We start from the raw sequence: 23324 nt of genomic DNA on the forward strand, positions 1-23324 counted from the left end.
ACCGGCAATCTGGTTTGTTCAAGTTACTCGCCTCACTGCGGGTTCATTACTGAACGCAAGGAACGTTGACCGGGTTCTTCTTAACTGACCCATGGCCAAAATTTCTTCCGGGAAAAAGGTTCCGCACCTTGTCTGGTCGTTACATTTCTCGTAGCTGTGCTTCTTTTTGTTGAACGAAACTTTCGCGCCCTTCGAATTAAACAACACCTAACTAAAAATGTGCCGGCAGACTTCAATTCGCAATAAATGACAATTTCTATTCATTCTTTCAGGAGAAACATCACTTTTCATGTTAAGCCTGGGCCTACACCTGATACGTCGTCATACACAATGGATGAAGGTATGAATGACTGTCTCACTTATTAAAGGAAAGCGTATCCTTTTCCAAATTTACAAGGAAATGTAGAAAAAGATGTAGAAAAAGAAACTTCAGTAATAATCACTTCACCTATTTGCAATAAATTATTACTGGCATATATGACTCCGAGTGGGCCTCAAGGGTTGTATATACCAAGGCGCAACTCGTTTTAGCTGGAGCAGCAATTATACAAACAGGTAGAAGTAACACCATGCTATTCATAAAAGGCACCGTGGGTTTAATTGGCCCAGGGTGGTTCAGGAATATTTTTTTTTCTACATCATAACTGCTTTGGCAGCTAATCAGAGCAGTGACTGCTGTTCATCTTTGTGAACCCATTGCAGACTATGACCACGAATATATTGCCCATTTCTTCTACTCTGACTTCAAGTCATGCGTCATTCACGATTTTCCCCACAAAGACAAAGAAGGTAAGGCAGCAAGACTGAATAATATGCATATTGCTTGACTTTAACACCTTTTTAATGACAGCGACGAATAAAAGAAACCACATGACAAATGATGGGTTTCGAATAATATTCAAGGAACGGGTTGTTTGCTAGTGCTTATTGGTGCCTTTTTACCATTGACTGTTTACTATTGCCTTCATGAAATATAACAAAACAGCTAAATAAGATTCTCTGCACTAAGATGAAATAACCGTGGTCCTAAACGCATTTCACTGCAGATCATGCGCTCCTGTCTGACTTAGAGCGCAGGATATATATGAAAGTTTGTTTCGCCTTCCAATGCATTGTTTAAACATCAAAAAGATATCCTGGTTACCATGCTGCAACAATAATTATCTGCTCTTTTTTCAGAGTGCATGATGTGGGTGTCGGTGGAGGCCGTCGATAATATCCCGCAGATATGCACGGACAAGTACTTGGAAAACTGTGACGTCCAAATAATGGTATATGACAAAGATTCTTGCGGTGAATTTATGGACGTTTAGTATGCGGGCGGTACGCACAGTACTTGACTCCCTTCAGCGAAATCCCTTGTATCACGAAATAAATGCTTTTGCGCAAATCTGTGACAGCCGACCATTTCTTTCTTTATTGACCCTTCTCTGCTGAAGCATGGGACACAAAATTAAATGATGGGCTTAATTATACAGTACATAGCAGTCCTCAATGTCACCTAGCAGTATACCTGTATGGTAGCGTATATACCTCCATGGGAGTGCGTTTTGGGCATGAAACGCGTTTAGCTCCGACGTCAGATGACACAGGCGAACAGTAAACAAAACACGCGGCGAAGGCGGCGCCAAATACAACAGCCTCCAAAGTCAAATTCGCGCCTGAATGGTGTCGAACCGTAAAAAGAGAGACTCCGTAGCGATCCGACCAGAATCCTAACCAACGCCGGCGCACACCTAGCAGCTTCGCTGTCCAACTCCCTGAACCACTCGACCATCTTTGCTTTTTTTTTCTTAAACATGTTTTTTATTGCAATAAAACAATGTTACACTCTCATGCACTATTTTCAAACGCCTAAGAAAGCCCCATGAAAGCCATCTCGAAACAAAAACATTCAAGATACAGAGCATTAGAAGAACGGCAAGGGTGATCCTACCACCAAGAATTGCTTCTCCATTACAAGTGTGTCTGGTCATACACTTCATTAAGATGAACAATAGTATTGCTGAAATTGGATTTTGCAGAAAATACTGACTCTGAAAGGCGGTAGATCATGCGATTTTTTTCAACCGACGCGGTGGCTCAGTGGTTATGGCGTTCGGCTACTGACCCGAAAGATTCGATTTCAATGGACGCGAAATTCTAGAGGCCTGAGTAATACGCGATGTCAGTGCACGTTAAACCAGGTGGTCGAAATTTCCGGAGCCCTTCACTACGGTGTCTCTCAGAGCCTGCGTCGCTTTGGGACGTTAAACCCACATAAACCATAAGCCATGCGAGTTTTTCTTCGGCTATGTAGTCGAAAGGGAAGAGCATTTCTAGGAGTTCATCATCGCTTTGGAGACCACTAAGGTACGTAGCGCGCAGTATTAGAAGTAAAATTAGTTCGCTTTTTCAATGTCCGCTGTACATCTGAAAACCGTACCGCGCGTTTCGAAATGCTGAAGCAATGGTCAATTGTTTCAGGAAATCCACAAAGATGGCAATAAACTGACGACACAGAAATGCCTTTTTTCTATAGGCATCTCTTCAGCGACAAAGTCTCGGTGTATAGCATATGCAAGAAAGTCATTGTGCTCGGCGGGAGAGGCATTTTACGAACTCTTGAAAGTACGTTATGCAGATCAAAGTAAACCGAACTCTAAGTAAGCGGAGGGAACAGCATAGCAATCAAATCTCTATATACAAACCGTTAGCAAGACACCTTAAATAACAACTGAGCAGAAGAAAGAACCAGCAAAGAACAAACAACAAAGTTCAACTCTTGCATAAACCGCACAAACAGGGACGATCGGAAATATGGGACACAATGAGGGTCGGAAAAACAAGCTAAATTGACTTGAAGGAGCTTGCGAACAAGTGGGCGTAAAGTGTTTCGGGAAAACATGAAAGGCAAAACAATGTCCAGTATAGTGATGGACTGGACGGACAGACGGATGAGATGGGATGGATGGGACGGACGGACGGACGGACGGGACGGGACGGGACGGGACGGGACGGGACGGGACGGGACGGGACGGGACGGGATGGGATGGGATGGGATGGGATGGGATGGGATGGGATGGGATGGGATGGGATGGGATGGGATGGGATGGGATGGGATGGGATGGGATGGGATGGGATGGGATGGGATGGGATGGGATGGGATGGGATGGGATGGGATGGGATGGGATGGATGGATGGATGGATGGATGGATGGATGGATGGATGGATGGACGGACGGACGGACGGACGGACGGACGGACGGACGGACGGACGGACGGACGGACGGACGGACGGACGGGATGGGATGGGATGGGACGGGATGGGATGGGATGGGATGGGATGGGATGGGATGGGATGGGATGGGATGGGATGGGATGGGATGGGATGGGATGGGATGGGATGGGATGGGATGGGATGGGATGGATGAAGGATGGATGGATGGATGGATGGATGGATGGATGGATGGATGGATGGATGGATGGATGGATGGATGGACGGACGGACGGACGGACGGACGGACGGACGGACGGACGGACGGACGGACGGACGGACGGATGGACGGATGGACGGATGGACGGATGGATGGATGGATGGATGGATGGATGGATGGATGGATGGATGGATGGATGGATGGATGGATGGATGGATGGATGGATGGATGGATGGATGGATGACTGCGCTTTCGAAGGAGTTATCGGTGGGAGCCACATGTTAGGTAGTACCTTTATATTATTCTCTAACCAATCACTCAAGCTCAAAGATACTCCATAGAATTTCTCGCTTTGCGTAGAATACAATACGCTACAGACATACACCATATTACCACTTGTTAGGAACTAATAATATAGCCGTTTTTTTTCTAATGTCTACCTCAAATAAATTCACATTACCTTCGTAATCTCAGACCGTAGGGCCTCCGGGATAGGGATAGTACCTGCGCCGGCGACTTGAATAATATTGCTACAAGCTAGCAAACTATATTGAGCTCTTTGTATATACCTACGGCATCGCCTTCTAAAAAATTTCTTTTGGTTGCTCCTTGTAAGACAATCTGATCACTCCGAACAGCAGAATACTGTCTCTTGAATTCTAACAGAACCATTCTTTCCTGATTTTGCCCTTTCCATTTTCCATATATTTCCAGCCTGTTTCTTTATTGCATGAATTCAGTTCTAAACCTCTGCCTTTCTGTCCTGGCTGTTTACTACCTTGTTCAGTCTTCCTGCAAACTCACCCATTAATTCTTTAGTTATCTTCCGCAACATTGAGTCAACGTTGTTTCTGTACAAATACTAGTATAAGCTTCCTATCTGTTGTCGTCCAGTTTCTTCCTGAGCCGGACTGCGAGTTCAACCTATACAGCTTTATTTGGACTTCACAGATAAAAAGAAAAGAAGAGAAAAGGCAGTGTAGGTGAACCTGGAAAGCTTAACGGCTCCCTACCCACAAAGTGGTGGCTGAAAAGGGAGGATGTAAAACGGGAAGTGTGGGGTACAAGTATTCATAATGTACCACGGCCTCAGTAATAAAGCACCACGCCTTCAGGGAGAGGAGCAGTGACTTTTAAGCCTTTAGACCTCAAGATTGATTTAGCAAAAGATCACTTCAATTATGCGGCCAAAGAACCGCACAAATAAAAACGGTGCTGCAACCCCTCGCTGGTTATCCGTCAAGTGTGAGAGCATTGAGCTACGCCAGCATTGAGTTGCCGTCGTCGTCAGCCTTGGAGTCGTTGACCCTGACCGAAAAATCGACAAAATTCCCAGAGGAGCAATCTGGTTGGGCCACCAAAGTGGCAGATGAGACTCCCAGGTCACATGACCGTGTGGTGTCATCGCCACATGCCCACCAGATAGGGAACTGCCCGCCGTTGAGAGTGCAGTTACAAGTAATTATCGGTCACGAGAGGTTGTTCAAGAACAGCAACCTGGGTCGAACAAGCCGCACCGGTGACAGCATCTGCCATCGCAGGGCAGTGGCGCATCGCTTAACCCCTACACCACTGCGGCAGGAGCGGTATGAGGACTCCCAGGGAATATATGAATGTAAAGTGGGCAATGACCAATTCCGCATGTAACCCATTAACGCTATCACGTCATATCCTTACGGCGAAGCTTAAGTATCTCTCCAGTTTTTATTTTTGTTCGTCTATACTCTCGATTTTATTGTTGTCGTCATGTTCAGTTTCTAGTACTGAGGCTGACTGTCTATGCATACTGAAGTAAGAGACCTTTTTGGTAGGCCTTAATTCGACTCCCCTAGTGAATACGTGGTCGATGACACGGCCATGTTGTATTGTTGGCACTTGTTACATGGCAGTGCTTTTTGTTACATTAAAGGCTTTCTTCATGTATTCAATAAACGACTGGTTTTCTGCTTTGGAAATGTCCACTTTGAAGTACCCCGCTATTATCACAGGCTCCGCTATGTATTTTTATTTGTCGGTGAAGGGTATTTCAGCCCCAACACTGTACGTAATGTTATGTCGTAATGGCGATGCACCAGCTCTTGCAATGTTTTTGCAACCACACGTTCACGTTGAGGCTATTTCACGATTCCACTTCGATGCACCGAATGCATTACCTTCATCTTCTTCCGGTTTCCGAAATCAGCCCTTGTCGTCCGTTGCATTACGTGCTAACGACTTTACGATGTCTTCGATTTCAATCGACACACTTACAGTTTGGCCGAAGAAGCTTAACTTCCCTATGTGCGTGAGGCGACTGATGGGCATGAAGGGAATACGCGCTGAATCTAGACGCTCGGTGATGTAGTTGAGCAGTGGTAAATGGGGTGGCCTAACTATGTAAACGAAGCCTTTACTTCAAGAGGGTCTGAAAATGTTCTTTCTTTAAACTTCCCTTGAACGTTCTGCAAAGTACAGTCGTCCACACACCTCTCTAGAGCGCCTGAACTCTGCACCTCTTAGTACACTCGAGTCTTTTACGAGTGACGTAGCGTTATAAACAAGGCCTTATCGCGCTTGCACATTACCATGGATCATGTTTAACTCCCGATGTCTATAAATGCTTTACCGAATCCGCTAGGCAGCTGCAATCGCCCGAAAACCACAACAGAGTGCGCCGTTGGAGCAGTCAAGACAAGCTTCTAGACGACTGTAAAAAAATACTCACATCTTCATTGGGAGCGGACTTGACCGTATCGCGTGGTATCGGTCTTGCACACGTGTGCTGTTCAGCGCGAACCATAGCGTAACGCATACGCTGCACGGCACTCTGAACCCGTCTTGCATGACGTGCTTCGCAAAGTCGGCATCCGCCCCAGCAGTATATGGTTGCTTTTCAACACAACGTCGCTCAATACACGCATCTATTCGAGCCTCGCCTCGTGTTCCTGGGTATTAAAACCCCCATGCTGGAAAAATATGCCCCTCCATCTCAAGCCTCGTTTCAGAGAAAGATCTTCTGGGAGAGTGAAAGTGAGCGTGTGCATTGGTCCCATTGATCGTATATATATCTTTTTATCAGTGCGCTAGCGCTAGATGGGATATTGGCGAAAAAGATGTTATGTTTTCTGGTGAATCCACCAAAGGGACTTCTGGGAGACACACGTTGCTCTTCCCGAGCAACCTCTCGCGACCAATAGTTAGCCTGCCACCTGCCACGGTGGGCAAATTGTGGTGGTGTGCCGAGGTTTCATAACGCATCATGCGTCACGGCCCTATTAAACTAAGGCAAATTAAAAGCTAGAAAAGGTAGGCAAATATGCACGAAGCAAAAGAAAGATAAAAACTAACAAAACATAAAGCTAAACAAGGGCCCATGTGCTAGCGAATTCAAGTCGCATTTGGTTTAACAATGAAAATGGAGAACAATTTTTTCCGCGTGCGCTGTGTGCATGCGAACGCCAAACCATCTTGTTATCGTGGCTTGCGCCTGCCTTTAACGTATTGGTCTTATTGGCTCATATCTTCTAGGAAAAGAAACATTCCTTGTGTTCTTTGAGAACGAGTTTAAGAAAGAGAGCGCATCCTGGGCTTGTTAAGGTATAAATTTATCGTGACAAAACAGCCCAGACAAGACAACGACGAGGAAGGAATACGACTGCACGAGCATTTTGAAAAATTAGTGGGTCGGATGCTCTAGGTTATCGGTAAATACTGGTGTGAGCCATTGTTATTTTTCAACTCAGCCCCTCCTCCGTACCCCTCCCACAACTCGAAATGTCACTGTATTCTACACGACGCTTTCTACGTGCTCTCTGTGCTTTCGTCGCACTCTTATGAAAAGAATAGCGAGAAAGCCATGTCTAAGAAAAAGCCACTTTGAGTGTGAAACCAAAAGAGGGTCGCTGGAAGCGAAATCGTAAGGTAAGGGATGGTAGAGCCGGCGCTATTCCGTATCACAGCCACAGAAGGTAGCGCCCTAAACCCGTCTTGTTTCGTTTATATAGTGGTGCGCAACACGGGACGTGTGGAATGTAACAAGATTCATCATCACCCTCTCTTGTACCAAATGCGGCCGTCTTATCCCCGCTGACTTCCTAATTGCTTCCACCCACCTGACTTTCTGCGACCCTCTGCGACGCTTGCCTTCTCTTGGGGTCCAGTTGTGTTACCCCTAAACTAAAATAGGCTGTCTTGCCTTCGTATTACGTGCTCTGCCCATGCCCATTTCTTGTTTTTTATTTAAACTAAAGCATCATTAACTCGCCAGTGTTCTCTGACCCACTCTTCTTCCCTCTCCCTTAACTTTACACGTATCATTTTTCTTTCCATAGCTCACTGCATTGTCCTGAACTTAATATAATTGTTTTTGTCAGCCAGCAAGTTTCGGTACCATAGGCGAATGCCGATAAAGTAAAGTTGTCTAAAAATTTCCTCCAGAGGGATACTGGTAAGCTGCCCTTCTTGATCTGCAGTAGCTGCAAAATGAACACCACAGCATTCTTATTCTCCTAGTTTTTTCACTCATGTAGTCCGGATATGCGGTCGCTACCTGCCTTTAGGCAAGGTTATTAACCTGCAAAGTATTTGAGGTACTTTTTTTTTGCTTCTTTTGTGTCTACCTGCTACTCAACCAGCATATTGACAAAAAAGACCTCCGCTATCATAGTTCTGACTTTATGTGATTATGGCCCAGAAAAAACCTTTCATCCTCATAAAACTACCGCCACTACCTATCCCCTTCGGAGCTTTGGTGAATTTCAGTAGCCAAAAAAAAATATTGTTTTTCTGTACGATTGTTCTTTTTTCACTTTCAACGCTCTAATAGTAAATTCAGAGGCCGTTATCAACTCAAGGACGTACATAAAGTAGTTCTCGTTAGGGGTCCTATTGCTAGTCTCGTCATGACAAAACCCCCTTCGACTTTTGTGAATTTCAAGTTCAATCAATTTGTGCATTAAACTTAGACACACCTTGAGTATGCAATAAAGCTTTTACAATTCAGCCGCACGAACTCGCAATTAATGCCAAACTGGATGCCAACCCGAATAACAAAACAATATTATTCAGACAGAAACACGCAGTCTATTCTCCAGCACATTTTCAAGCGATGATTTCTACCGCAGGACGGGAACATGGGGGGTGAAGCAAGGTATCCCTGCGGTTTCTAAGCATTACCACTCAGTATTTTTCTACATGCAGTATTTCAAAATTCTCAATAACTTGCATCCGACGTAAGCTTAAAGCATTACGTACTCGTATCTTCTAGGAAATGGAGCAGCTACGACGTGGCGGCCCCCTTCAACTCCTCACCGAAGGCAGTCGCTGCTTTACACCTGAAGAGGATCTCGATCTTGTTCGCTCATGCTTGTGACAAACTCACCAAGGACAATTAATTCAATCGATCGTAGTCCTCACCAAATGTCTCCAGAATTAGAATAACAATGTTTATTCCATGGCAAGTTGTACAAAACAGTGTTCTTTAGTGATCTGGCTTACGGTACGCTAAAGGGCATTTACTCCATGGGTATCTACACCGATCATAGGGTCTGAAGTAATAGTGCACCTTTAGTAACGTTTGCCTGCTACGAATCACGTCATTATTCCACCGAGTAGTCTCCCGTCGATCTCCCATCTGTCCGCGATCCGCTGCTGCCCTTCGGCAACTTACTACAGTCGGAGGACAAGTATGCATAGGCTACGCGTGGGATGCAATCTCTGGAACTGACGCTGCCCGCCATATTAATCGTTACTGGCTCTTTTGCTCTCGATAAGTCCTAGGAGATCGTCTCCATCATGACGTCCAATACGCCCCTCGATCCATCGTCGTGCTGTGGCTTCTGTCTCTTTCTGACATGCCGTAGGCCTATGAAAAAAACTGCTGACTTGTTACACCGGCTCATGCTTTATTTTGCACACTTGAGCAATGTGACCCCATATCCCCGTCGTCGACACTATTGACTGGGATCGTGCATGTTGCATACTTCCGTTTTATTATTTGAAAATCCGGTCGCCAGTCTAACATGTACTGGGACTATGATTTTGCCAAGCGAGGTAGAGTTGCGATTGCACTTTCAAACGATTGTAAGCACGTTGCGTGACGTAGTACATGGAACAACTTTGTGACACCGCTGCAAGCAAGCTCGTGAGCTTGCTTCATGCTGTTAACTGTCAGACTCAGAATACCTACCTCTGCATATAATTCCTGCCAACAATTGATGCAATTAATTCACAACCAAGAATTGCAGCGTAATAAACTCAATTAATAAATTAAAAATGACACGATGGTTAAGAGCGCGTAATGCTAATGTTTAAGCGTTAGCTGTGGTGTGACCGCAAATAATTTTTCACAGACATTTCTGTTTCTTGTGGATAAGGGCCCCGTGTCACAGCAAATCCGGCATCTGCGTTGGGGTCTGTGGTGGTGTCGGCCTCGTTTGCCGTGAGCGAAAAATCCTCGAAAAATTCCCAGAGGAGTAACCTATGGAGGAGGTTGGCGACCTAGGTCACTTGACTGTGTGGTGCCACCACAATCTGCCCGCCGTATTGTGAGCAAACTGCCCACCTTCAAAGGTTGCAGGCAAACTAATGATTGAGTGGGAGAGGTTTCTAAGCAAGAGCAACCACGGTATCACAACGCCCACCGGCATTAGCACTACCTTTCATCGCAGCGCAGTGGCACATCGCTTAACTGCTTCACCCCTGCGCCAAGAGTGGTATGACGACTCCCGGGGATCTATACATGGGTAGCAGCAGCACTAATCTCACGCAGCACACTTGAAACCGATCGCCGATGACAACCACATCGAGGGGCATCCCGGTTGGCCACACGACTCGCGCTGGAGCCTCTTGCGAGTCTGTATACTGGCTGGCTAAAGGCAGCGCATCGTTTCGTGGCACCACTGACAGCAAATCAGCCGTTGCAGAGAATGGCTGATTCCGCACTTACAGGCATTAACACAATGCTATCGCTTCATATTCGTAATGTGGAGCCTAAGTGTCCCCTACAGTTTTTTTCCCCGAAAGTCAGCTAGCCGGAGGTGAATCCGGACTTGCCCAGGACTGCAGTGATACTCCGAAGAGAACTTCTTTCAAAAGATCACTTGCAGCAGGGACAATTGTCCGGTAAATCTGCTTATAGACATGCTGGTTAGAGCGTACGAACTTGAACCCCCGTGTGAACACGGTAACAGGAATCACCTCTGCATGCTGAAGTGCTTAAAGTGGGCTTGCCCCTCAAAGGTCGCAGTGAGGTTTGCGGATCCTCTTGCAGGCGCTCACCCCTAGCAAAGTTCACCCCCGGGCCGGGGACGCTTGTACTCATCCTTGTCCGGATGTGGATTTCGAACCAATCACCTTCTGCAGCCGAGCCGGAAGACGTCACCTCCCATCCTCTTCCCTCTCCCTCCACTGCTTTAACAGTGGAAAGAAAGATTTACCTCTTTCCACGGTTTTACCCATCGCCTTCCACTATCCCTCCCTCTTCCACCCGCAGCGAGGGCTTTGTGGTTAGGCGCACGGCTACTCAGCTGGAGTACCCGAGTTCGAACCCGGCCCCGGCGGTCGGCTTTCGATGAACGCGAAACGCAGACACCCGTGTGCTGTGCAATATCAGTGCACTTTAAAACTCCTAGTTTGTCGAAATTTTACTGGAGCCCTCCATAACGACAACAATTTCTGGCTTTCATTTTTTTTTCAGCCGCAGCGGTGGCTCAGTGGTTAGAGCGCTCGGCTACTGATCCGGAGTTCCCGGGCTCGAACCCGACCACGGGGGCTGCGTTTTTATGCAGGCAAAGGGCTAAGGCGCCCGTGCGCTGTGCGATGTCCGTGCACGTTAAAGATCCCCAGGTAGTCGAAATTATTCCGGAGCCCTCCACTACGGCACCTCTTTCTTCCTTTCTTCTTTCACTCCCCCCTGTATCCCTTCCCTTACGGCGCGGTTCAGGTGTCCAACGATATATGAGACAAATACTGCGCCATTTCCTTTCCCAAAAAAAAACAATTATTATTTATTATTATTCATTTTTCAGTACTACCTTCGCAGTTACGTTCACTGTGCGGGTGAGGTGTCCATCGAGAAGTTAGATATAGTTACTGTATCCTTCATTTCCTCAAAAACAATTTTAAACTTTTTTCTCTTTGCTTTCTCTTTTACCTTCTTACTTTCCTCCTTAGATGTGGAGAGGTTATCCCCCTGTCCACTCTGCAGCCTGTTAACCAAGACATGGCAGTTGCCGCTGCGGACGCCGGCGACGATGGCGCGATATTGAGGAATAAGGTAATGTGTGCTAGCGCTCTAAAATAGCGTCGTATGCCGGTTAACTCGGGCGTCCATTAATGGTCGTGAGGAGCACACTTTCAAGCACATCTGATATGACTGTGTCCGCGCTAGAATTTGTACTCCGTGCTTTAGGTTGGCCTCGCAAGCAAGGAAAGAAATGGCCAGCGTCGGTAGAAAAGGGATGAGTGATTTATATCTCTACATTATTCTCTAAATTACTTCGCTGGAAGATACGAAGCACCGTGTGAAGAATGCGCTTAAGTGAAGTCCATAAATTCGCCGCAAATATCCTTGTCATACACGATAGTTGAGTGTCGCAGTTTTCCAGGTATTTGGCCGTGCAAGTTTGGGGAACATAATCAGCAACGTCCGCTGACACCCACATCATACACTCTGCAAAATCAACAAACATTGAAGTTGGTTGCACAACAACCTGAAGTAGATAATTTTAAGACAGTGGACAGCAGAGTGGAAGCAGAGGTAAATATCAGCACATAAGCAACGTCGGTCGTGAGCGACACTGAGCAGTACCCATTGTCCGGAAAGATAATTCAAGAAATAAAGACTTTTTCCAGTATTCTCTTTTCTAGCGCCTCTAGGCTTACTTTTTGTCTTGATATATATACTGAAGTATTCTCATTGATGGTAAACACGAATGTGTCGGAAAGAGTTGTGAATGAAACCATTGTTTTAAAATGTGTATAAGCTAGCATCTTTCCGTATTTTCATTGTTGTGTTCTATTGTGTGGTGTTGGGTTTTGTGGCATATAAACAACTAAGGCCATCATGCGCCAAGCTCAAGGTATAGGTTTGCTGTGTTCTACGCTAATACAAGAAAATGATAGCGTACCGTCAGATAAGCACTATTTGTACAATCGATGCCTTACCTTGCTTTCCGTTGTGACCAAAAATCATGAACGATGCAGTTCTTGTAATCAGTGTAAAAGAAGTGGGCATGGAGCTCATGGTCCTCATCTGAAACACGTGCGCAAGAACTAACAGTCAAGCGAAAAGAAGTATCATGTTCTCTTTGGGACTATTCTGATTCACTTCCATAGTGGGCATAGCATAAAAAGAAAAATTTCTGAATCACGCAGCACGGCTGAAAACACATGCGGGGAGACACGATGCAATTGTGTCCGTACCCTCTATGACAGTAGATTTCATGATATTTACCATTCCGCTCAAAACGCATTCTGTGTATGGTGTTTTCTGTTCTTTAGGAGCTCTCTGAAAATGATACCGGGTTTCATCACACGAAGTGTAACCTGAAGCCGACCAAGTTAGAGGAGGAAAACACAGCACAATCGAGACTGGGTCATGTTCTCTTTTCCTGTCCGACCGGGTATCGCAGTGTAATTCGTCGAATGCGGCTGCAGGAAAAGTGTGTAATAAACACAATCCTTGAATTTTGCGAGTGCCCACAAAGGCGCACTTCGTCTCAGTAAGCCTAATAAAGTATCATTTACCGTTGCCCATCGTGTATGTAACCGTATCCACTGTAGGCCCAGGTTTAATGTCCACATAGATGGTTTTTTCTGGAAGAGTAAGCAAAACGCTTCATATCCTGTAAACCTGAGTCGTATCATGAACAAGTTATGTTCGTAATGGGTCATCATAGAATTAGCGGCTGCATCTGCTTAGCAGAAGAGTACGCGTTGACGGCTATCAAAATAAAGCGCAGGCGTGTACAACACATCGAAGACATCAACGCATTGTGTACCGTTCTGCGGAAGCCCCGCAACTAATTGAAACTACACAATGTGCAGCCGTCTCGCTGAAGAAGCGTCGGCCAATAGTGAAGCACAAAACTCCTTCTCGAACTCTATACTCAAAAGCTTGATAATGACTAAGTCCCGGTAACATCCAGTGCGGGGTTCACTCTCGCTTGTGAACGGCTTATGTCCTTGAACCTCTGAGCGATTCCAGTCGAGGGGTTTAAAGAAGGGAAGGAGCCAAGGCTCCTGCCGCGGAAGCCGTTTTCGGATAATTTGTTGCATTTGTTGAGAGCATGTGCTAGAGTTGTGCTGCAGGCCATTCACGCAGCATTCTTAAAGAAGAGAAATGCATGCTGCTACATGGCACACAAGAGAGGCTATGGTGGCTCATCGCGGCCCGAGAAAGCTGATGAAGGAAATACGCGAAAGCAAGCTATAGTCTTTTTATTTTATGCGTTGGCACTAAAACACCCTAACAAAAAAAGCTGTCCGTCCGTCCATCTGCAGCCTCTGTTGATTACAGGGGAATCCACCTTTCCATTTTCAGAGGAGAGGGCTAGAGAGAGGGAACACGAAGAGAAGGTGGAAGGTGGGGAAGGGGGCATAACGTATCAGACTGTAATTGCTGTATTAGACCGGGAGAGTGGGGGGTGGGGGCGGTAAGGCGTGTCACACGACGATTGACGGACGGGATCACTCCCCTCTCTCGCGCGCTCTGAACCCGTCAGCGGCAGCTGCGTCCTGAAAAAGCACTAATGCTAACACATACTCTTCCGCATCAATTTCATTGATCGTCGATGCCTTTCTCAGCACGGTGTAATACATCAATGCAGTTCGCTATTGAAGCGGGGTAATTGAATGGGAATAATATGAAATAACTGAAATGTAAAAGTTTAAACAAGAAATTATTCAAGATATGGCACGCTTTTAGACTATAGTCCTTATTTGCCGGCTGCTCAAGAATCATGACAGCGCCTCTAAAAGCCATCAAAGGTAAGCCCGCTTCCATTACCAGAATCTAATCCTAAGCAATGCCGTACTTTCAAAGCTGAGGAGCGTCCCATCAATTAGAGAATTGACATTTCAATGGCGTTTCGTAAATTCAAAAATTTTAAATTGGCTTTTGAGGGAAGTAAATGGCGCAGTATCTCTCTTACATCTCGGCGGACACCTGAACCGCACCGTAAGGGAAGGAATAAATAAAGTATGAGAGAAGAAAGGGGGAGAGGTGCCATAGTGGAAGGCTCTGGAATAATTTCGACCACCTAGTCGCCGGCGCAAGCACGAAGACGACGGAGCCTTCGATCCGCGAATCCCTTTGGAAATCAATAAATGTTTCCACTCACTCACTCACTCGACCACCTGGAGATCTTTACGTGCACTGACATCGCAAATTAAACGGGCGCCTTTTGCGTTTCGCCTTCATCTAAACGCGGCCGCCGCGGCCGGGTTCGAACCCGGGAACTCCGGCTCAGTAGCCGCCCTCACTTTTTTTTTGTAAAACTGAGCAGATTGAACGTAGGCTCTGCGCACTGTGTTCGATCTGCATTCTATTGAAAAAGTAACCTCTCCCACATCATTTCATGATGTTGTATGCATCCGCAAATTTGCATCAACTATAGTATGCCCACCTGTCGTCTGCAACGCCATGCGTGGATCTGACACGGGATAGTTTACCGTGCTCAGAAAATATTCTTACACAGAAATCGGCATTATGTCCCGCTACTCCTAGCCTTGAATCACGGTCTCAACGGCTCACTGGGTTCGTTCCCTTAAGGGCACAGGGTAAGCCCTATACTTCCCATGCATTTTAGGCCATGTTGAGGTACATGTTTCTCACTAACTAATAACAGTAGCCTAATAATACATATATCATTGTTTGCCAAATTTTGTGCTCTTTTTACTGAACTAGAATATTTGAAAGGTGTTGAAAATTCGATTTTTAATAAAATTTTTTCCGGTAGTATACAAATCTGGCCTTTCTTTGCGCATTTCAAAATTCATAACAGAATAACTGCTCAGTGAAATTGCTTAATTCTAGTTCAGTAGTTGGCAACACTTATGTAGATGATTGCAAAAAAAAAATCAGCCGTCTGTCTTGAAACGCACTGGAAATAATGGTACCTTTGTAAGAAAAAACACTGTTTTGAGATAATAGAGCGTAAAGAGAAAAAAGATGTGAAAACCCATTTTTTATTCGCAGAAACGCCTCCATAGTAATTGGTTTAATAGCCCCCTGCTTCGCAGTCACTGTCGCCGTCATTTTTTCGCTTTTCGGCTTGTCGTTTTGACTGTCGGGCCTCTTTTGTAAGCTGTCGTGTTGCTCGGTCCGCAAAGTACATGCGCTTAAGGTCAGCTTCCCTCAGCCACTTGATGGTGTTGCTCCCTGGGTTCAATCCACACGCCTTCAAAACGTTGGCCCGTGCGATGCTACCATCATTAAATGAAAGAACAGCATCCAGTGTTGCCATCCGTAGGGCCCGAAGCCTAACAAACACATTCTTTGGCGCGCGTTCCCAAACAACATGGTTGAACGACTCATTTGCATTTTGAGTTCGCCCATGCAGGCACTTCTCTAGGAGCTCAGCCTTCGATAGCTCCCTATAAATGGGTTTGATGGCCTCCAAGACAGATGCAGGCAAACTCTCCTTGTGGAAAAATGGCTTGCCCTCTGACTGACTTCTGTTGAAGGCACACCACGTATCAGGTCCCTTTGGGCAAAGTCCATGGCATGGGTCATCGTCTGTGGCCGATAAGTGGAAGAAGGTTGCCCAAACGGCCTTTCGCATTTCATCCAGGTTTTCTGCATTTCTTCTGATGGCCAAACCATAGTACGTCTGGAGCTTGTCTATTACTGCATCAGTCAGTCGGCCTCGGCCCGAGAGGCTCTTTCCATCAGAGAGTTTTCCTGCTTTGTTTCCTTTTTTTAGCCTTCGTAACCTTGTGCCCATCCTTTTTTGCACGTGCCCTATGCACTGAACCTTGGATATTTCAACGGAATAACCATATGGCATTTGTGCCTTCACAGCCATAAAAGCCTTGCTGTCGCCATCCCCAAGGTATTTGACGTATCGAACGCCGTGAAGCTCCTCACTCCTGCCGAAAATTTTCAGTGCTCCTGCGACTTCCATTCCACCGCTGGTGCCTTGGTAGTTGCTTTGGCACACCTCTCTATGAAGGGGGTCACTGTTTGTACCCTTGATGCTGCACTTTGGACAACGTTTAGACAAAACCTCCACATCCAGCACTTTCCCAGAGTCCACACTGGTCGCAGAGACTATGCCGTTATTGGAAGTATGGCCTCGCTTCTGCCAGCTTCCATCAAGAGCAACTGCAATGTCTTTATCCCCCTCATTCAGCTGCACAGCTTCGTCATCTGCCCTTTTCATCGACTCCTGAGCAGCAGCTTCGATGTGACCTAGAAGCTCTTGATTGTATTTCGCAAACTTTGTCGGCGGCTTAGGAAGGTTTAGCATAGCACAGAGTATATTTCCTGCAGCCATTCCCTTACCAATGGACCTCAAGGCATACACTAACCTGAGGTTGGCTTCATAGAGGCCAGAAGTAGTTTTCTTCGACGTCTCAAATCGTTGTGCGGCACTACAAACTTCACAGTTCAAACTGTAAACGCTTGCAACACCTACCCGTTTTGTCACAATTTCGATGAGCTCAACACTTCCACCGCACTCTCTGCACACACAAATCTGTGTAATTGCCGCACAAATGCCGTCGATGTCCATTAAGGCATATTGGCTGCTGCTCTGTAGCACATCCTCTTCCTGGAAGCACAGAGAAAATCTTGAAAGCTTCGATGTCGAGGAGCTGGCGCGTTCGGTGTTCGGGATCTCATTCGGTCGTGGACATCCTTTTGCTTTTTCACGATGAGCGTAGCGGTTGCCGTGAAATTCACGCCTGGCGAAGGCCTTCTTTGCCCTGGGCATCTCAACTTATCAGCAGCAACCAACACCGGCACAATTTACAATACTGATCGAAAGGGATAGCACTCGGACGCAGCTGCATGAAGGTTGCAGAAACGTGGAAAAAACGTGCAAAGCGTCTCAGGATTGTCTTGGCTAAAAAAGAGGAGCTGTACAATAGTTGCCAGACAATTTTTTATATGTAGCTGATTTTAGACAAGTTTTGAAATCAGGTGGTGGACTTTTTGGTTGAAAAAATTGACGTTAATCCTGAAAGGGGGCGTGGCGGCTGACTACTTGGTTTCGGAAAAAGCGTTTTTCAGCCGTAAATATGGCTTTCTGAGGAAAGTGCGATCATAGAACATGTGTAGAAAGAATTGAACTTCTAAAATTCCAAAAGAAAAAAAAACGATTTTTTTCTAATTTTACCTTACCCTGTGCCCTTAAATGCTCACGTTTTCGGGCTTACATTTAATTTGCGCCAACTCTTTCAGATCTGGTCATTGCTATGATCCCAGTCAATGGCTTGCGAAAGGCATTTCTCAAAATTAGACAACATTTGTTTATTTATCAGCTTCGCCGCATACAATTGTGAGCAGAAATTAAGTAATACATTTAACGCCTGCTTCAAGATGCTCCTGCTTTTGCACCAAATTAGCAGTTTGGTTTGTGCGTGTTTTAATCACTTATGCTGCGGTCCCCTTCGTAAACCTGTTGTTTTCTCTCCTTTTTAGACAAATGTTACTCCTTAAACTGGGCTGCCTCAGCGCGTCTCTCCATTACATTTCTTTAGCTGGGGATTCACTGTTGTCTCGGTTCTGCTCGGATATACCTTATTTATGTAGCTATTAGTTCTGTGTCACTGTTCTCTTTCTGTACCATCTCCAGTGAAAAAAGGAACCGTGAAACCTGCTTCCGATGCCTTCTTTACCTGCTAGGCTAAACTTTTTTTGGTGTAACATTGCTCGCACTTTTTTCCCCTCATGCTTAGGTCATTTTACGCTGATTCTGATTTTCTCAACATTTCATTTTACCCGCCGCGGTGGCTCAGTGGTTAGGGCGCTCGACTACTGATCCGGAGTTCCCGGGTTCGAACCCGACCGCGGCGGCGGCGTTTTTATGGAGGAAAAACGCTAAGGCGCCCGTGTGCTGTGCGATGTCAGTGCACGTTAAAGATCCCCAGGTGGTCGAAATTATGCCGGAGCCCTCCACTACAGCACCTCTTCTTCCTTTCTTCTTTCACTCCCTCCTTTATCCCTTCCCTTAAGGCGCGGTTCAGGTGTCCAACGATATATGAGACAAATACTGCGCCATTTCCTTTCCCCAAAAACCAATTATTATTATTATTATTATTATTAACATTTCATTTTGGATGTAGTGCTCCAACAGTTACTGTGCGTTGTACAGTACATGGTGATATTACTATTAAAAATATTAGCAATATTGACGTTGGTTTGGAGTCATATCTTCATTAAGCTTATAAGTAAACCTATCAAAGTACAATATTAATCATATGCTGACTGCCGTCACCAAGCAGCAATTTGATGGACTGCACAGTACAGGACACTATAACGTTAAAAATACATATACAACACAACACACGAAAAACCTTCAAAAGTAAAGCTATTCGCATCTGTAACGCTCACAAAACAGCGCCAACAAATGTCATCGCCGTTTAGCACGTCAAAATGCATTTCTTTTTCATTCCGCACTCACACACGTCTCACATGAGCCAAATATCGTGGAATTTATGCAGACGATTAAATCTCATTGTACTCACATACATAGCGTTTATATGTCAGAAGCAAAGAGGAGTCGGGGTGTTATACAACCTTAAAATTTTATTTGCACTGTTGGTGAGAAACATATTGCCTCAAGCGTTAGCATACTGTTGTCCAAGGTAAGTAATGTCCTGCTTTTTTAATTGTTCGAATACACGGAGAAATGTTGGAGTAGTTTTCAGAAAATAAATTCGAGTATGTTCTACGACCCCAGCAAGGGGAATTCGATGAAAATGCTTCAAAGGGTTGGTTTGCCTTTGTTTCATTATTTGTTAAAGAGATTGTTGTCCTTAAAGGCCCGACCACAAGGCAGCGTTTCTTTGGCGTCGCGTCAGCGTCTCAGCTACTGGCGTAAAAAAAAAATTGAAAATTGGTTTTTGTGGAAAAGAAATGGCGCAGTATCTCTCTCACATATCGGCGGAAGCCTCAACCGCGCCGTAAGAGAAGGGATAAAGGGATAAGTGAAAGAAGAAAGGAAAAAAGAGGTGCCGTAGTGGAGGGCTCCAGAATAATTTCGACCACCTGGGGATCTTTAACGTGCACTGACGTCGCAAAGCACACGGGCGCCTTTTGCGTTTCGCCTCCATCGAAACGCGGCCGCCGCAGTCGGGTTCGACCCCGGGTACTCCAGATCAATAGCGAGCGCCCTAACCATTGAGCCAGCGCGGCGGGTCCGAAGCCGAAATTTCGGCGTTTGGAACGAGGCGACGACCCGCCGCTCTGGCTCAGTGAATAAGCCGGTCGGCTAGTGCCGGAGGTCCCGGCCACGGCGGCCGCATTTTGACGGCAGCGAAACGCAAAAAAAAAAGTGGCTGTGGCTCAACTCACCGGAGACAGGATGTAGAGAGCGAAAGCTGTGTTAAGCATGGTTACACGCGGTTTAGCTTTGGTTCATCTTTATTATTTCAACACTTCAATGAGAGCAAGTTGTTTCAGCGAGAGCGAATCACGTGACACATCACATGCCACAACTGGCGGAGAGGAGTGGCTGAGCAGCAGCCAGCTCAGTGGCGGACGTGACTGCTAAGCGCGCAGCTATGGCGACGATGAAGAAGATTGAGGCCCCTGCCACGCGCGATTTTGCCCATACATATAGCCGTTATAAGTCAGCCAACTCCCAAGCAGCACAGGTCATCGGCCCAATATAGCAACAGGATGGTCCCATCCTGGTTCTTTGTAGGGCCGGCCTTTGCCAATACGGTACCGATGTTGGGCCAATTACCTGTGCTGCTTGGGCTAGGGAGGGCTGGGAGACGGCCCTGTCCAGCTCGGACCTGGAGTATAGAATAACGGCCTGAGGAGCGAGCTGGTGCATAATGAAATGAACGGCGACGCAACAAGGACATTAATGCGCGTGTGGTGTCTCTTTCTTGTTAGTGTCCTTGTTGCGCCGCCACTCATTTCATCGGGCCTGGAGGCCCAGAGGGCCCTGGTCCAGAGAGCACCGGCAGCGGCAGTGGCCAATGGCATCCCGGAATAGGGACTGCCACCCAGCGCCACAACTATCCTAACTCCTATTCCCAATTCAGTAGAACCCGACCGCGGCGGTAGCGTTGCGATGGAGGCGATACGCATAGGCTACCGTGTGCTGCGCGATGTCAGTGCACGTTAAAGATCCCCAGGTGGTCGAAATTATTCCGGAGCCCTTCACTATGGCACCTCTTCTCTTCCCGTCTTCATTCCCTCCCTCCTTTATCCCTTCCCTTATGGCGCGGTTCAGGTGTCCGCCGATATATGAGACAGATACTGCGCCATTTTCTTTCCCCAGAAATAATAATAATAATAATAATAATAATAATAATAATAATAATAATAATAATAATAATAATAATAGAACAGATATGAGAACAGGGAGAGGAAAGATAAGACGCGCGCTAGTATGCACCGGGCCAATCCCGGAGGCAGTGCAATACCGGGCCGACCCGTGCCAGAGTGCTGCAAGCACTCCGCCGTATTTCAAAAAATAACTTTAATATCTTGGGTCTCAATGGGGCCCGTATCAGATATGAAACCAGATATCGTTTTGTGAGATAATCACTGCGCCATTTCCTTTCCAAACACACACAAAAAAGAATTTTCAAGGAGACGTAGAGAAACGCAGATATCTGGCGTGGCCAATTTCAGCGTTGGCGCGACAAATACCTCGTAGAAGGGGATTGGTGGGGAGCAGTGACTCGCCGCGCATTGACAGTGACTTCCGGATTGATCCACGCCTCTGCTGTACCAGCCATAGGCGCGGCCAGTTTCTGCAAGGGCAGCAGCGCTGTCCCCCATGCTATTTTCCACCTTGCCTCTGTAGTAGGTTCCCGTCGCCGCTGAATAGGACGATTAGCTACGGACAGGGAGTAATTCAGATGCATTACCCACAATCCCTCCCGAATCCCTTCTGGAGACGGCAGTTCGTATGCCCTCATAGAGTGATTCGATTGCCAAGCAGGCATGCCGTCACGTGCTTGGTCGCCCTCTTCTGCGGGCGTCGAGCGACAACGTCGGTAGATGAGACGCCCGCAGCCTTGTGTAAAGACGACTGCAAGCAAACCGTAGTTAAATATACAGCTTTAAGAATGATTCGTCGCTACATTTTAAATGGCATTTTTACCTATTACGGAAAAGCAGTTTTATATGGTACGTTGCAGAAAGTCTCAATGAGTTGCCTAATGACATGTTTTCTTTAAATTCTTGACGGGAGCGGCCATTTTGCACTAATATCACTGATGAATTACAGGCTGACCTGAATGTTCATTTCCTGAACAATTTAGCTTCCAGTGATGCCCTATACAGATTTCAACACTGTCTTGGCAAATGCCTTAGTTTTCTGTCAGCTTCGCGCTACGTACATGCTGTCTTTTATGCGGGGCTTTGCCAGACAAGCCAACATATGGCTTAATCATGGCTGGATCGGTATAACTTTTCGACTATTTTGAATTTGAAAACGTAATGTCATCAATTTAAAAAATCGCGGCTTATAGTTTTCTTTGCATTCTGAAAAATTGGAGCAGCGTATAGTAACTGAGGTCGACTCAGTATTCTTAATGAACTTTGTCTTTCTTTTTATATATCTGTCGCAGAATTGTTTATCGCTAACAAGACGTATACATACTGTTTTCGTTACTATTTTTGTTAAGTCGCCAGTACCAAGACCAGAAAATTGTGGCAGGGTGCCTCAATATAGTTGCTATTCGTCAATTGATCAACTGATTCATATTGTTTCGAAAACAGAGCGCTTAATTTGGAAAGGTATATGAACAGGCTAACCAGCTACTCGGTTATGACTCATTCTGCAGTAATCCAAAGCTGGATATGAATAAGAAAATGTGTGTCGGAGAACATGCGTGAAAATACGCATACGTGAAATAGCTTCGATCACAGGTCGTGACCAAGAATTCAGCATGGAATGCTTTTTTGTGTCATTTTTTTCGGGTGTCCATAGTCATGCATGAGACAGTTACTGCGCAATTTCCTTTCGCCGGTGGCTCAGTGGTTGTGGCGTTTGGCTGCTGACCCAAAAGACGTGGGTTCGATCCCGGCCACAGCGGTGGAATTTCGATGGAGGCGAAATTCAAGAGTCTCGTGTACAGTGTGATATCAGAACACGTTAAAGAACGCCAGGTGGTCGAAATTTCCGGAGTCCTTCGCTACGGCGTCCCTCATAGCCTGGGTCGTTTTGAGATGTTAAACACTCACAAACCAAACCTAAACCATTAAAATCGATTTTTAACAAAATACTCAATCGGCTTACTGGCTTTCTGATTACAGATGCCGCTGGAAGCAGCTGCATGAGAACTCAGGTAACGTCACTGTCGCGCTGACATAAAAGCTAAGGAGATAAATTACTGTCATCATGACCCTTGCTGTCTGGAAAGATCATTCTGAAGGAGAGAGTGAAAGAAGAAAGGAAGGAAGAGGTGCCGTAGTGGAGGGCTCCGGAATAATTTTGACCATCTGGGGATCTTTAACGTGCACTGACATCGCACAGCACACGGGCGCCTTAGCGTTTTTCCTCCATAAAACGTGGTGAGGAGGTCACCTGCTCGCCGCTGCGCGAGTTGCAACGGCTGCAATCTGATCGCGGCGGTTGTTTCTGGATAAGCACATGTGATATTTCGCCAGGAACTTGGTCTGACAGCTTTCCAAAGAGGCTGAGCAAAGTGAATTGCATGACATGGTCGCTTGATCCGTCGGTCTAACGGCGAAAGTTTCATCATGCACACAAGCGTTTGCTGGTTGCAGGAAAAT

General features: G+C 46.1%; 1 protein-coding gene and 1 non-coding gene across 2 annotated transcripts in view; one reads left to right on the forward strand and one right to left on the reverse strand.

The window, feature by feature from the left end:
• The window catches only part of LOC144129741 (uncharacterized), a 29214-nt gene extending 8646 nt beyond the window's left edge, over window positions 1–20568 (forward strand). Inside the window, exons 3-6 of the mRNA XM_077663827.1 lie at window positions 273–340; window positions 703–789; window positions 1180–1312; window positions 20466–20568. Coding sequence (XP_077519953.1) covers window positions 273–340; window positions 703–789; window positions 1180–1312; window positions 20466–20568 — 391 coding nt within the window. The remainder of the gene's footprint in view (window positions 1–272; window positions 341–702; window positions 790–1179; window positions 1313–20465) is intronic.
• Window positions 20569–20967: 399 nt separating this feature from the next.
• On the reverse strand, window positions 20968–21163 carry LOC144130747 (U2 spliceosomal RNA). The gene has a single exon (XR_013314189.1). It is a non-coding gene; the product is annotated as a U2 spliceosomal RNA (small nuclear RNA).
• Window positions 21164–23324: the final 2161 nt, after the last annotated feature.

This window comes from Amblyomma americanum, chromosome 4, assembly GCF_052857255.1.
Source record: "Amblyomma americanum isolate KBUSLIRL-KWMA chromosome 4, ASM5285725v1, whole genome shotgun sequence".
Classification (NCBI taxonomy): Eukaryota; Metazoa; Arthropoda; class Arachnida; order Ixodida; family Ixodidae; genus Amblyomma; species Amblyomma americanum.